Source organism: Heterodontus francisci, chromosome 26 (genome assembly GCF_036365525.1).
Source record: "Heterodontus francisci isolate sHetFra1 chromosome 26, sHetFra1.hap1, whole genome shotgun sequence".
Classification (NCBI taxonomy): domain Eukaryota; kingdom Metazoa; phylum Chordata; class Chondrichthyes; order Heterodontiformes; family Heterodontidae; genus Heterodontus; species Heterodontus francisci.
In genome coordinates, this window is record NC_090396.1 from 31,054,261 (window position 1) to 31,071,057 (window position 16,797).

The 16,797-nt window shown below is 44.1% G+C and overlaps 1 protein-coding gene across 6 annotated transcripts in view; it reads right to left on the reverse strand.

The window, feature by feature from the left end:
* LOC137384245 (protein shisa-6-like) overlaps window positions 1-16,797 on the reverse strand; it is a 798,965-nt gene that overhangs the window by 311,469 nt on the left and 470,699 nt on the right. For all 6 annotated transcript variants that reach the window (XM_068057981.1, XM_068057984.1, XM_068057985.1 and 3 more), the window contains one exon: window positions 2,007-2,132. In XM_068057981.1, coding sequence (XP_067914082.1) covers window positions 2,007-2,132 — 126 coding nt within the window. The remainder of the gene's footprint in view (window positions 1-2,006; window positions 2,133-16,797) is intronic.

A 16,797-nucleotide genomic window follows, 5' to 3' on the forward strand; every position in this document is an offset into this window, starting at 1 on the left:
CCATTCTATCTATCCTTGTTCATGCAGTGCAGCATTCGACACAGATGACTTTAATCTCAATTTATAATAGTCAGTCACACCTTCGCTACAACTTACACATCACAGCAAAAGTAAGCTCATGGGGATAATTTTCCAACTATGTGCTGCCTGGCTTCCTTCCAGCTGTGCATACTGAAAAAATCTGCCCTTATGTAATAAATGTTTCCATTATATTCAGCTTACAGGAACAGTGGCAGCACCGTCCACATTTAATCACTTCTAAATCTGTGAAACGTATTACCCCAGTGTGCAAAAGTGTGCCCTTCTCATTTCCCACAGCAGCCATCTTGTGTCCTGTCTGACTCAAACTCAATATAGTGCAAATAACTGCCTAACTGTTTAGTTTAGTTTAGAGATACATCACTGAAACAGGCCCTTCGGCCCACCGAGTCTGTGCCGACCATCAACCACCCATTTATACTAATCCTACACGAATCCCATATTCCTACCACATCCCCACCTGTCCCTATATTTCCCTACCACCTACCTATACTAGGGGCAATTTATAATGGCCAATTTACCTACCAACCTGCAAGTCTTTTGGCTTGTGGGAGGAAACCGGAGCACCCGGAGAAAACCCACGCAGACACAGGGAGAACTTGCAAACTCCACACAGGCAGTACCTCGAATTGAACCCGGGTCGCTGGAGCTGTGAGGCTGCGGTGCTAACCACTGCGCCACTGTGCCGCCCAAACTGTGGGCAGTGTTGTGCTTTAGACTTGCACCCATTAGGAGCTGAGTTAAGACTCTGCCTGTTTCATTTTATTTAGGACCATCACTGACAGCAGAAGGAGAATTGAGCTTCATCTAATTGGCCTGGACTGCAGTTAACTTCAGGTTTCCAGATCACAGAAATAAAAGGACAGAGTGTAAATCCACTGCACCTGTAATGATTTTCTTTGACAATTCAAGGTTTACTTTTTACTTCTTCTAGGTACCAGTGAAAGCTGTTTACAAAAAAATGACACAATGTGAAATCATTAAGTGTCTATGAAAGACGAATGAGGCTAAAATGAACACAGATAATGATTACTCGTGGTATTTTCAGGAAAAGGGTAAAGCCTGTCAAACACCGTTACGTTGTTAAGAATTCATAAATTTGCTTGTTTTTATCTGTCAGGGTGAAGTTGGAGTTTGTTACTATAGCCTGGAGATTCCCATTGCTGACAATGTCCTATCAATGCTTAATATGTCCATCAAAATAACAGAGAAATTTGATACAAACACATTACCAACAGTAACTGATAGCCTAATGTCATAAATCAAACACATCCACAATGCTTTGTCCTCTGCATGTACAAAGAAAGTGTTTTTAGAACTTTCTCAAAGATTTCATGTGGAACCAGATACATCTGCTTTCATTAAAATGTTCAGCTGCTGTGACAAAGAATCATTTTAGTACACCTGAAAAAGTATACCTTAGCCTTAGGCACCTGCTCATAAAGTGCTTGTGAATCTGCCAAAAAAGCCTGCCCAGCTTTTTGCAACTGTTTACTTGCAGATATTTTACTGAGAGAGAAAAAAAACATTTACAGCCAAATTATAGAGACTTGATTTTAGCAGATCTGTCAAACCTCTGACTTTGGTTTTATACTGCAGGATGATAATGTAATAATGTTTAACACCTTTGCCTGAAATTACTGTTTTCAGTTTTAGCCGAGGTGTCAACTGATTTACTTCAGATGAGTTAAAGTGTTAAAATAGCAGAGGGATGAATTTTGGTTGAACACATTAAACATTTTCCATGCTATTCTCACAGAGTGCACTTACAAGGCTTTTGTTAATTCGAGCATTAGATTGCTGCAGTTTAAGGTACTTCACAGCATTTCTTAGATGTGTTAGTGGTGGCAGAGAATGTGAATTTGTACAGTGCTGGAGAAGTGGAGGAAAATATCATTGGCACCTTTTTGCATACTGAGCACTGTTTTGGAGAGGTCAGGGCATGGAAGTTGAGAAATTTGACATACCAAGGGATCCAAGTTCTCTGTATCTTTGGGGAAACCTCTGAACGTTTTTGGCCTCCCAGTCCAGATATGCAATTTGTTCCTTATGGCTTGTTGGTTTGGAATATTGGAAAGGATCTCTGAAACAGTCTAGAAAAAAGGAAAAGGATTGGAGTCAATTCTGCCCGTCATGAAAGACTGGCACATATATCAACAGAAAATGGGTACTGAGTTAGAATCAAACCTTTGGTTTGAAAAGACATCACTTGGACACATTTAATTCCTTCTGCTTCCCCATAACTTTCAAATACAGGTGCGAGATAATCTCCTGTTTCACTGATAATGGATGGTGGACCAGCTTTGAGTGAGTACCCACCAGCTATTTTTCTTTCCTTTTACTTTATGGGATGACCACACAGTTGATTTATGCTTTCTTTGAGAACACTTACTGGTTCCATCATTAATCGGCTCAAGAGCCAGGTCACATGGCTGTTACCCTACTTTGTGAATTTTTGCAGATTTATAATTTAAGGCAACAGTGATTTATATGACCTGAGTGCACCATTTTATTCTGTGCATGTAATCCAGTGGAAAAAAATGTTAATTGCATAGCTTAGTGGCAAAAAATATTCTTTCCATATGTAAATTATCACATAAATCAGCCAGCTGGAGTATCATGACTACTTGCATGATGATATACATGCCAGAACATTCAGTCCATTCAACAGGAGCTATAATTTTAAACAATTGTGATCTTCATGTCATCGTTGAATCTGCTTCTTCCTTCTGCTTGATTTTTACTGAACATTCTTTGTTTCCAGCTTCAGTTGCCATTTTTATTTCTCAGATTGGTTTGTGACCTCTGTTACCATGCTGACCACAATTTTTGCATCTGCATATGGTCTAGATTAATAAAGAATGGGGCTAGGGGCATTGGGAGGGAGGAAATTAACACAATTGCAGACAACAGCATTGTTAGGGTACGAGGATTTTCCAATGAATTCTGCTGGTTGCTCAAGCACAGAATAGGTGGATAGGGTTTAAGAAATGGCTGATGCAGTGAAGTTCAACCATGATCTTATTGAATGGCAGAGCAGGCTCAAGGGACCATGTGGCCTACTCCTGCTCCTATTTCTTATGCTCTTATGATGAAGCATATTACCCACCTGATATCAATGGCTTGGTATTTTTCGGATGGCTGTACTTTGTGCATAGCTTTATTGAAGCTACAGAGTGCATGCTTCCAGTATATGTAAATGATCATGTGGTGTAGTTTCCTGATGTTTGCATTGGGCTTATACTCTTGCCTTCTGGTCCATTTTGAATGGTCACACAAGAAGCGACGGAACTCTTAAAGGGGAAGAAGCTTTAGAATGCAGTTGTTCCATGATCCACAGCATGGTTCTAGGACCATGTCATTTTTCTTGCAGACATTTATTTTAATTCTGAAATTTTTATTCATAATATGTATTTCTGAAATATTTTTGTGGGGCTACTGCCATAATGCTGCAAACTCTATTTTTAAGCTTGGGTACACTCTGTGCCAATGCCGCTGGACTAACTACTCCCAATACAGACTCCAGAGTCAGGGAGCCAGTGGCAGAGCTTTGCCATCTGCAGTCAACTTTTAACATATGTACGGCACTGTCACTGGTAGTCAAGGTCACTACCATTTTAAACTCTTCTACCTCTGGGCGGCTATCAACTAATGCGTTGCCTACACATGTACTCATTGGTTGACTGATGCCTCCATCAGCAGCGGGAATAATTTTCATCTCCCTGTCCACTGAAGACTAATGGAGCTGCCCAATTTCACCACACTGCTGTAAATGAGAAACTACATGGGGTGGCTGATGGTGGCCATGTGGACACCTGACCAATAGGTCTGTGCACCTCTTCTGCTATTACCACACTGTTCCTCCCAATTTGTGCCTCTTCAAACTCACTAAGTGCCTCCCCCTGGATGTGCGTGGCTGTGCTGGTGCTTGCAAACCAGGGTGATGTGTGCTGCTACCTCATTCTAAGGCTGGTGTTCCAAGCCTACGATGACACAAAAGGTAGCAATGTTAAAATATCTGCCACCAGTCGCATCTTCAAACAAAGTTTGCATTGCAAGCAGTGTATAATGTTTGTGTGCATGCCCATGTTGGAGTGAATGAGAAGTGGGAGGAGATATAATACCCGGATGTACCATTCAACTTGGAGGAGACCTGGGGCTGGATTTTATGGAGCTAGCAGGGTTCCCCACGCAGAGCCAAAAGACGAGGGGAACCCAGCCTCAGCTCTTTGGAGAACCTTCCAGGCTGTATTTAATGGTGCTCAGGTGCACCGGGGTCCCCATGCCTTTACGGATGGGGGTTCACGCCTCCAAGAGCTGCTGGCCAATTAGAGCACCCCCGGGAGCAGATGCCACTGCTGCAAATGCAACAGGGAGTTGAAGAGGAGCAGCCATAGAGCCTGGATTCAAGGTTAGTGGTGGCAGGCTCGCCAGGGCCACCCAGCTAGGCCCTGGCAAGGTGGGGGTTGTGAGAGGTGCTAGTGGGATAGTGAGGGCAGAGGAGCAGGTGATGGGAGAGGAATGGCCTTTGCTGCCAGGGACTCTCCGTGAGCTACAGATTGCCCATGGAGGAGGGCCCCCCACCAAGCCTGCAAGAAGATTACCTTGATTTACTGGGCAATCTCCCTATATTTTGGAGGCACCTCCCACCAGTAATTGGCTACTTAATGGCTTCAATTGGCCGGGAAAGCCGTTCTCAGTCTTCCCCACACCGGATGAAATTGGAAGGCATCAGGAAGGTGATGGGCACTCCACCCTTGCCTACCCACACAATTTTTTGGGCCCCCTGCCTCCGTTCCCATCCTTAGGGGGGCCCATAAAATTCCGCCCCTGGTGTTTCATCATTCTCTGCTATCGCCATGCCCTCATCTGCCAATATATTTAGGGTAACTTCTTCCATGGCATCAAGAGTTTATGATTTCTAAGCTCTGCTCCCAGTTTGGGTCTGTTCTCTTCTTTGTGTGCCTGCTTGCGCAAGTCAAGAATAAGACTTGAGATGTTGTAAGTTGAAGAAGAATACATTTACTGATAGATGTTTCACATGAGAGGTAGTAGAAAACTACAATTCTCTCCCTCAGGAGGGATATGGAGCTAAGGCAGGTAAATGGAGCTGAGGTACAGATGAGCCATGATCTAACTGAATGGTGGAGTGAGCTTGAGGGACTGAATGACCTACTCCTATTCCTATGTTCCTAATCTGGAGTTTCCTTAAACCATGCTCTCTTATCTTGCATCTTTTCTCCGCTTGTACACATAACATTCAGGCTGGATGCTGCCTTAGGTTTGGTATGATGCACTGCCATCCTTGGGGAGGGGGACTTTGGAGTGCCAAATGGCCTCCTTGCATCCATTTCATGTGGCCGTCCACTTCACCAGCCATCAAATAGGGAATCAGATAACATGCGGCCCATAAATTCCCACTTGTGTTTCCACATTATGGCCGGAATTTTACGGTGAATGGATGGGAGCCGGCCTCCGACGTAAAAGTTGGTGGTGAACCCGCTTCCGCCTCACCTGGGGATCCGTTCCGTATTTTACGGGTCCCCAGGCTTTAATTGCTCCGAGGCGGACTTCCACCCACTTGAGGGAGGAGGTCCCGCCTCATTGAGCTGCCGGCCAATCAGCAAGCCAGCAGCTCTTAGTCCCAACAACACCACCAAGAGCGGTGGCCACTGCTGGGACTGCAGCCCAGCATGCTCAGAAGATACCTGGGAGCTGGGAAGGCAGGTAAGTTTTGGTTGCCTCACCGGGGGTAATCAGTCGGGCCCCAGCGAGGCGAGGCTGGTCGTTTGCGGGGGGGGGGAAGGGGGCTGTGTTGGGTCCTGGGGGTAGTTTGGGTAGCGAGGCGACCCTCCAGCGGGCACCCTGTGCTCGATGAGCAAGACCCCCGCCCCCCCACCCCCGAGACAATCAGAAGCCGTCTACTTTTCCTAGGCGGCTTTTCCCAGATCCAGGACGCCCATTCGCCGCACATAAAATCTGCGTAGAGGCGGGCAAAGGCCCTTGAGTGGTTGTTACGTGGCCTCTTAAGGGCCTTGATTGGGCCGTTGCACCACCCCCCCCCCCCCCATGCCTGCCCTACATAAAGGGGGGGCGGAGGGGGAAGCGGGTCGGGAAAGCATCCCGGAGCCTCCCGCTCCATTTTACGCCACCCCTCCACCACCATCTGGCTCATTAGGGTATCATAAAATTCCTGCCTATGTTTGCCTCATATTATTTTTGCCTGCCACCTCTCCCCTGTGTTCATAAAAAAAACACTTCAAATTGTAGCTTGCATTTTCCACTTCTTACCTTTAAGTAGCAACATTGCTTTAAGATTGAGCTGCACCTTTTTTAAAACTGCATGTTTGTGAGCATTCCTGCCTCTAGCTCCAATTAGGCAGGCTTGCTGCATAAGGGGTAATCCTTGCAGGGAGCTTTGAAGAATTATTAAATGAGCTGATCCTGGAACTTAGCTGGAGGTGAGCACTTCACTCAATGCATGGGAAGGAGATTGTACCCTACTGTTTCTTGCTATTTTTAAATTCTGTTTTATCCCCTGTTTTATCTTCCATGCCTCATAGCCTTGGGAAGGAGACTGAGATTGGATCTTGTATACTATTCGTGGCATTGCTTTAAATACGGTTTCCCAGACTCCGTGTTGCTGTTTGCATAAGCTTCAGGCTTTAGTTCTTGAAGCCATGGATCTCTTTCTCCTTGTTTGCACTGACAGATGCCATCGCTGCAACAAAAAATATACTTGTAGGAAGACAGACTGTGAACTTTGTTACTGGCAAGCTCACGCACTGAGCTCACAGCCTGTAACGAAGAATATCGTGGATTTCTTTTATTTTTTGAATGATTTATTGACGAGCCTCTGTTTGTGACAACACTTTATTTTCCCATACCTTGAAATCCTCTATAAACAAAGGGAGGCTGAAACACGCTTCTGGATAGACGTGTCAGACTTAATGATATTAAACACAATTAACAATGAATGAGGTGCATATGTTTGGCTGTACAGCATTTTGGATTTGTTCACCTCCTCAGTCAGCCAAACTTAAACTTATTGAGTCACTAAAATCATTTCAGACGTTAAAATATTAACAGCAATTTCAATCATAATGTTTACCAAAACAATTTATTTTGGGATTGCTATTGATTTTAAAGTAATAATTTGGGGTTGGGGAGATGTAAATGAGACGTTTTAGCTACATTACTTTCTAGAAATGGTTGAGTTTTTCTGAGATGTCATCCACTGTTCCTTCTCACATTCTGAAGTGATCCTTCCAGCTGCTGGAATATTTGTGATTTTATTGTTAACCCTTTTCCCACCTGAAACGGTCTAGAGAGTTTAAATTTAAATCAATATGGGTTTCTAAATGCTCTGTGTGGGAAATCGTTAAAACCAGAATGGGCAAAAAAATGTTTGTACAGCACTGGGATATAATTTGCTAACCACCAGTGGAATTACTGCAGGAACTTGGTTGGAAGCTTCAGTGAATTAGTAGAGTTGAGGTCATTAGAGACATGGGGGGAATTTCATGGAAATGATGGGGGTCTCGGCTGCCAGCTGAAGAGCCGCAAGAGATCCACCTTGCCCCCTTTGGGGAAGGCCTGCCGTATCATGGGCCAATCAGGCACTTGAGAGGCCAGTGGTGGGCCTTTCGCGGGTCAGGCCCCAGGGGACAGGAAGTCTGCGTGTCGAGAGCTGTCGGCCAATCAGAGGCCGACAGCTCTTTTGCTCGGCAGCATCACCGTGGAGGTGGTGGCTGCTGCTGGAACGGCACCCACCAAGAACGTGGAGCGACCCAGGCCAGAGGTAAGTGATGGCAGGGTGATGATCATAGGGGTGAGGGGTCAAGGGGGGGGGGGGGTTGGTTGGCAGCAAGGGCACGGGGGTGGCTCTCAGCTCACAACAAACCCCAGACCACGATTTGAGCACATACTAGCAGCTAACACTCCAGTGCAATTCTGAGGGAGTGCTGACTTGTCAGTGATGCCATCCTTCAAATGAGGCATTAAACCAAGGCTCAGCATGCCTACTCTGACAATTTAGACAGATATTAAATAAGCTATGGAATTATTCAAAGAATGAAGGTGGGGGGAGGGATTTTTCCCAATCTATCCTCTCTCAACCAAATACTGCCAAAACAGATTAAGTGGGCATTTATTTCATTCTGTATGTGGAATCTAGTGTGCAAAAGGTACGCTGTCTTTGCCTACATAGCAACAGTCACTGCACTTTAAAATTATTTGCCGCGAGTGAAGTGCTTTGAGGTAATATGAGAGATATAAGATACTATCCAAATACAAGTTATTCTTTCCTTCATATACCCTCATTCTTCACACTTCCGAACAAAAGATCAGCTGGAATAATACATAACACTTTTCAGTCCAAGGCTTTTGGTCAGATTGTTGGAGATACATTTGTGATTCTATTACCAGCAATGCTAATTCAGTCATATTACTTCTTTAATAGTCCTTTGCATTGAACCATTTATAAATAAAGAACTATGTAAATGCAAACAATTTCATTGCATCAGCTTATTAATATTTATACAGGACGACAGAAACAACATGTCACAAAGCTGTAATACACCACGGCTGGAATGTTACGCCACCCCAATGAGCCGGAAGGTGGTAGGGGGTGGTGTAAAATGGAGTGGGAGGTTCCAAGAGGCCTTCCCGACCCTCTCCCCCCTCCGCCCCACTTTACGTAGGGCGCGGGGGGACGAAAATCGGGCCGCCCACCCCAGGCCAATCAAGGCCCTTAAGTTGCCAATTAATGGCCACTTTGGGCCTTCGCCCAGCTCCATGCAGATTTTACGCCTGGCAAGCGGGCGTCCTGGAGCCAGGAAAGGCCACGGGAAAAGCTGGTGGCTTCTCAGAACCCCGGGGTGGGTCCTGACATTCGGGCACAGGGTGCCCCATTGAGGGCTGCCCCCACTTCCTCAACCACCCCCAAGACCCAAGACGCCCCCCTTCTCCCCAAATGACCACCCTCGCCTCACCGGGGCCTGACCGATTACCCCCAGCGAGGCATCCCAAACTTACTCCATGTCCTCGGCTGGGCGGCAGTCCCAGCAGTGGCCACCGCACCCGGTGGCGCTGCTGGGAGTAAGAGTTGCTGGCCCACTGATTGGCCGGCAGCTCAATGAGGCAGGACTTCCTCAAACAGGTGGAAGTCCCGCCTCAGAACAATTAAGCCTGGGGACCCATAAAAGTTAAGTTGGTGGCCAGCTCCCATCCGCCCAACTTAAAATCCAGCCCCACATGTTGTATTTGCATTGACTATTCTCTCTAACATTGGAACATTGGACCATAGGAACATAGGAACAGGAGTAGGCCATTCAGCCCATCGAGCTTGCTCCGCCATTCAACACAATCATGGCTGATTATCCACTTCAATGCCTTTTTCCCACACTATCCCCATACCCTTTTACGTCATTGGTATTTAAAAATCTATCATTCTCTGCTTTAAACACAATCAGTGACTGAGCTTCCACAGCCCTCTGGAGTAGAGAATTCCAAAGATTCACAACCATCTGAGTAAAGAAATTTCATCTCATCTCAGTCCTAAGTGGTTTCCCCCTTATTTTGAAATTGTGTCCCCTGGTTCTAGCCTCCCCAAACAGGGGAAACATCTTATCTGCATCTACCCTGTCTATCCCTTTAAGTATTTTGTCGGTTTCAATGAGATCACCTCTCATTCTTCGAAACTCTCGAGAATACAGGTCCAATTTCGCCAATCTCTCTTCAAAGGACAGTCCCACCATCCTGGGAACGAGTCTGGTGAACCTTCGTTCTACTCCCTCCATGGCAATAATATCCTTCCTAAGATAAGGGGATCAAAACTGCACACAGTACTCCAGGTGGGTTCTAACAAAGGTTTTATACAATTGAAGCAAGACTTTGCTACTCCTGTACTCAAATCCTCTTGTGCTAAAGGCTGACATACCACTAGCCTTCCTGATTGCTTGCTGCACCTGCATGTTAGATTTCATTGACCTATTGACGAGGACACCCAGGTCCCTTTGTACATCTACACTTTCTAATCTCTTACCATTTAAGAAAAAATACTCAGCACATCTATTCCTCCGACCAAAGTGGATAACCTCACATTTTTCCATATTATTTTCCATCTGCCTTGTTCTTGCCCACTCACTATGTCTATCCAAATCCCCTTGAAGCTGCTTTGCATCTCCCTCACAACACACATTCCCACCTAGTTTTGTATCATCCGTGAACTTGGAAATATTACATCTAGTCGCCACATCCAAATCATTGATATATATTGTAAACAGCTGGGACCCAAGAACTGATCCTTGTGGTACCCCACCAGCTACAGCCTGCCAGCATGAGAATGACCTATTTATTCCTACTCTCTGTTTTCTGCCTGTTATCCAATCCTTAATCCATGCCAGTATATTACCTCTGATTTCATGTGCTTTAATTTTGCTAACGGCCCTCCTATGGGGGACTTTCAAAAGCTTTCTGAAAATCCAAGTATACTATGTCCACCAACTCCCCTTTAACAATTCTGTTTGTAACATCCTCAAAAAAACTCCAACAGATTTGTCAAACATGATTTCCCATTCATAAATCCATGTTGCCTATGCCCAATCAGATCATTATTATCCAAATGTCCATTTATCACATCCTTTAGAATAGATTCTAGCATTTTCCCTCCTACTGATGTAAAGTTAACAGGTCTGTCATTCCTTGTTTTCTCTCTCCCTCCCTTCTTAAATAGTGGGGTGACATTTGCTGCCTTCGGATCTGCAGGAACCGTTCTAGAATCTATAGAATTTTGGAAGATGATCACCAGTGCATCCACTCTTTCAACACTCTGGGATGTAGAGTATCTGGTCCTGGGGATTATCAACCTTCAGCCCCATTAATTTCTCCAATACAACCTTCTTACTAATACTAATTTCCTTCAATTCCTCATTCTCCCTAGTCCCTTGGATCTTTAATTCTGGGAGATTTTTTGTATCTTCCTTAGTGAAGACAGATACAGAGTAATCATTTAGCTTCTCTGCCATTTCTCTATTCCCCATTATAAATTCTCCTGACATTTGCACAATCTACAAGTCCTAACTCCGCTTAATTCTTTCTCTACTAACATACTTCTCACTTAAACATGGGTGAGGTAGGAGCAGTATTTGTAAGCAGATAGCTACAACATCCAGAGAAAAGGATACCTCATTTAAAAAAGTGTCAATAAGACTTTTTATCCCTAAAAAGTAGAAAAGAATGAATGATGAGAAGAGGACACTATTTAAATGGGAAGATGATTCAGCACTGGCGCTTGAAGAGGTGTTTAGGATTTATAGACAGATTTACGACAGCCATTCAGATTGAGAAAGTTTCAAGAAACAGCATTAATAAAGAGAAGCTAAAGTTAATCTAGAGAGGAGGATGGTGACAATTTGCAAGGCAGTGGAAAAGGTCAGTTAAGGAACTAATAGTACCATTACAGGCTGACTTGGGAGGGATAATGAATGATGATAAAGGCCTGGTTGGAGAGTTGAACAGACGCTTACCATTTACTTTTTTAATTATGACAGGGTTGCTTGTGCCTCTTGCCCAGTGGATTAGACCAATTCCAAATCAGTTTCTTTCAGGTAACAAGGGAATTGGTGTTAAATATATATTAAAGAGGTCAATGTAGAAAAAGCAACAGGCCTGAATTAATTTCTCCCAGGCTGCTGAACGAAATGGCAGAGGTCTACTATGCCCTGAATAAAATGTTATTAGCTCGCTGAGAACTGTTGTAGTGCTCAACAATGACAACAGTTTGAATGAAAGTACACATGGCCCCCTATTCAAGAGGGACAAAGGCAAATCATTGGAACTATACACTGTGATCCACTCAGTGTTGGGGAAGTTAATGGAAGCCACTATAAGAGATGCTATGGGCTGAATCTTATGCTGCTCCAGTGGGTCGGATAGTGAAGTGGGGGCGGATGGAGGCGGCATAAAAAATTGAGCGGGAGGCTCCGGGAGGCCTTCCCACCCCAATCCCGCCTCCGGCCAACGTTACGGTGGTCGGGCGGGGTGGGGGGTAATCGGCCAATCTGGGCCCTTAACTGGCCACTTAGGGAACCCCCCCTCCCATGAATATTTTACCTGCGGCAAGCGGGCATGCTGGGGATGTGAAAGGCCACCCAACGATAGCTGCCGGCCTTTCCACGTGCCTGAGGGTGCTATGGCCGTCGGGCACAGAGTACCCGATTGAGGGTCTCCCCCACCTCCCAACCCACCCCCGGGACCCAAGACCCTCACTCTCACCCCACGAACGACCACTCTAGCCTCACCAGGGCACAACCAATCCCACTGGTGAGGCATGCCCAAGTTACCTTCACTCCTGGCTCCATGTCGTCGGCTGGGCTGCAGTCCTAGCAGTGGCCACCACTCCCGGTGGCGCTGCTGGGACTAAGAGCTGCCGGCCCGTTGATTGGCCGGCAGCTCACTGAGTCGGGACTTCCTCCCTCAAGCAGATGGAAGTCCAGCCGGAAGTCCTGCTTTGGGACAATTAAAGCCTGGGGACCCGTAAAATATGGGACGGATCCTCAGACTAGGCGGAAGCGGGTTTGCCACCGACTTTTACGTTGGTGGTGAATTCCCATCTGCCTAAGGTAAAATCCAGCCCAATATGTGAGTATTTACAACGTGTTGGAATTGTAGAGAACTCACAACATGACGTTAGAAAGAAAAGGTCATATTTGACAAACCTGATCCAGTTTATTGAAGGGGTAATTAGAATGGTGGATTAGCAGACCTGGTAGATATCATCTACTCGAATTTCCAAAAAGCTTTGGCTAACATGTCACATGGGGATTTATGTGGGAAAATCACACTTCACCATGTGGGGAGAAATGGGAAGATGGATTAAAAATTGGATAAAGGACTGTCAGGAAAGGATGCCTTTAAATGGAGTAACTGCCCAATAGGGTCTGGTCACGAGTGGGGTGCACCATCGTTCAGTGTTGGCACCCTTCTGTTTATTACATTCATTGATGATCAAGAGGAAGGGATAGAAAGCACTTAAGTTATTTTTTTCAGAAGACACAGAGACAGCAACCCAGAAGAAGGAACTTGACTGTAACTGGATAGAATGAGGAAGTGGGCCTATGTTTAGGAAACATCTTTTATGTAGAAACATATGTATACAGGTAAAGAAAATAAGGATGCAGAATACAATGTGAGCGAGTGTTGGCTAAAGGCAATAGAGATGGAGAAAAAAAAATCAGTGATCATTGACCACACACTCACAGTTTAAGCTCAGTAAACTCAGTCTTTCAGGCATCTTTGCAATGCAGGGCATTGGTCCTCGAAATTGTCTCGCTTTGTGTTTGTTTTACAGCCAGAGAATGAGTTCAGCAAGGCCCAATTTCTTTGGTCGTGATAATCTAGTTAGCATGTCAAGTGGCGGGGGGGGTGGTGCATGAGGTACAATGTTACATACCCGATGTTACACAATCGTATAAGTAAATATCAGTCAATGTGTGTTAATTTCAGAATGTAAATGATATGGGTCCATTTACGAGATCAACTATTGCTACTGCATTGAATATCTATAGTAGAGCTCAAATTTGTAATACTGAGGCACAGAAGAAGAATACAATTGGAGTAAGTACGGAGTAGGAGATTCCAGTTCTAGCAGAAAACAGCCTTAAGATCACCTTTGTTTCACATAGAGACTGGAAGATGGAGTAAGATTCTTTAGTTATAGAGATAAATCTAAAGTACATTTTTTGAATATCAATCTTAAGGACGGCCCTGATTAAACACAGCAGCCTCTCAGGTAATTATAGCAGGACAGATAAATCCTTTCAAGGTGAAGAACGAATAGGGAGTATTTCCTTTTCCATTTGGGTTCTTTATTCGGTGGGCACAGGACAGAAACTAACTCTTTTGGTGAAAGTTCTGTTTAATCTTCTGCTGTACATTCTATTCCCTGAAAGACGTTCTATTACTGTGCATTCGGGACACCACTGGTTAGGGGATGGAATTGCAGGTTTGCTGTGGAATGGAATGCAGTTTTTTTATTGGAGATCAGAGAGGTGCATAAGACCTTGTTGTCTTCTTGTTTCATAACTTTAAAAAGAGAATCAACACATAACGATTAACAATTGATATTGTATCCATGAACTGGAAATATACGATGGGATTTTAAACAACTGAAAAATCGGCTTCAGTATCTTAGTAACCTTCTTAGCAACATGGAAACTGCCCAATTGAGTAGGTGAAATGTGTTACTGTGCATGTTACTAAGAACAATGGTGCAAATTAAAAGTTAAGACATTGAGTCTCCTTTAGAGGTATTTGAACTAGGTTATATTTTCTGAGTAACTTTGTAGGTTTACAATGGGATATACTTGGGTTCTACAATATAGTTGTCAACCATAGATAGGGATGGCACTTAAAGAGAAATATGGCTACAGTTCTGATATAAAAACAAGAAATGCTGGAAATACTCAGCAGGTCTGGCAGCATCTGTGGAGAGAGAAGCAGAGTTAACATTTCAGGTCAGTGACCCTTCATCAGAACTGACAAATATTAGAAACGTAAAAGGTTTTAAGAAAGTAAAGTGGGGGTGGGGCAAGAGATAACAAAAGCAAAGGTGTTGATAGGACAGGGTCACAGAGAATAACCAACCAGAAGGTCATGGAGCAAAGGCACACAGTATATTAATGGTGCGGTGAAAGACAAAGCATTAGTACAGAGAGGGTGTGAATGACTGTTAAATGAACAGCCCTGGCTCCAAGCACAAACATTCAAAAAAAACAGTGGGTAGGCACAGTAGAAACAAACTAAAATAAAATAAACAAATTAAAAAAAAAGAAAAAAGAACTAAAAATAAAAAGGGGGGCCCATCATGTTCTGAAATTATTGAACTCTATGTTAAATCCGGCAGGCTGTAGAGTGCCTAATTGGGAAATGAGATGCTGTTCCTCGAGCTTGCATTGATGTTCGCTGGAACACTGCAGCAATCCCAGGACAGAGATATGAGCATGAGAGCAAGGGTGGGGTGTTGAAATGGCAAGCAACCGTAAGCTCGGGGTCATGCTTACAGACTGAGCAGAGGTGTTCCGCAAAGCGGTCACCCAATCTGTGTTTGGTCTCCTTTGCTTTGCTGTTAATGAAAATGTCTTAATAACCAATATCTCTCCGTACCATAACAGTAAGATGTAAGTTGAGAAATTTTTTTTTTTTGTATTTTACTTCTTTTGTTTTACAATATTCCCTGCCCTTTCCTAAGGTTGGTTACCCTTCCTGGGGCATGGTTTCTTGGGTGTTCTTTCCCGCTATACCTCACCCAAAAATCCACTCTTCATGTATGAATCTAGACAGTGAATGTCAGCCACCTATTTGACCATAAGGAGCAATTTCCCCAAAGCACACTCAGCAAACGGACTGCCTGTTCAAAAAGCAGAACAGACCAACAGCAATACTTTCTGATGAAAGGTCATCAACCTGAAACGTTAACTCTGTTTCTCTCTCCACAGATGCTGCCAGACATGCTGAGTATTTCCAGCATTCTCTGTTTTTATTCCAATAGCAATATGGTCCTGTAACCATATGTAGAAGAGATTTGTGCTGTCAGCTTGCAGCTCAAGTAAATCAGTCTCGCCCTTGAAGAATCTTTTTAATGATGCATTGGATTAAGCACAGTGCTTGTGTATTTCGATGTAAGCTGCATTATACTGTTTATCTTGCTGCATAAAAAAACAACTTATTTGTGATTACAAAAGCATAAAATTATGTTCCTGATTCTGCTTCTGCATCAGAGCAGAACTAACATGGGCTTAGAAATTCAGCCACATAGCACCCATTTTTCGGGCACTGAACAGTCTTCTATAATCCCGGAATGGCAGGCAGGAAATGTGGGTACACTTCTGTCCACTGTATTGGATAAGGTAGATGTGCTGGCAGCAGCAGTGCACGTCAAGGAAGGTTTTAAATGCAGAACAATTTATTTAAATTATTAACATTATTAAATTATTCAAATTATTTTCTGTGTAACTTTGTGTGCTAACTTTGGAATAAACTTGGATTTTAAAATATGGTTGTCAAACCTGGATTGAGATGGTGGAGAAGGTGAGGTATGACTAGAGTTCCAGTATTTCCTTTGCTATTGATGAAAATATCTTAATAACCAACAACTCCATACCATAAGAGTAAGATGGAAGTTGGGAAAATATTAATTTATTATTTAAATTATTGTCTTGCATGCGTAGCAAGACCAGTTTCTGAATAGCACAGTGCTTCATTCACCACATATTGAACTCGCAGGACACAAGATGGCACTAACCAGCTGTAAGGTCCCCTCTACTTAATGAATATGAATCCAGGAGAAGGCGTGAAATGTGTGCAGCAATGACAAATCTGGCAGTGTGAATGTGATGGCCACCATCTGATCCGCACATGAGTTTGGACCACTGCCATATTTCCCTTAATTTAGGTGGCCTTGGTGGCTGATACAGCAGATGTTTGGTGTCTTGAATATTAGTGAAAGGCGAAATGCCTATTGGAGAAATTCGCTAGCGCTGAGCAGAGCAAGCACCGGGCACCAGGCCTGCTCCGCTTGGGTTTTTAGGTGTTTGCTGCAACCTAACAAGTAATCGCCAACAAGTTCCTTTTTAAAGTAGCCATCTACCTTAGTGTGGTGTCAATAGAACAGGAGTGCGTTACTGCTGGCACTGCCAGCTTTCGATTGCACCATTCCCTCCCACCCCCTCCAATTCTGCTCCATCCTTCAAAACTTAG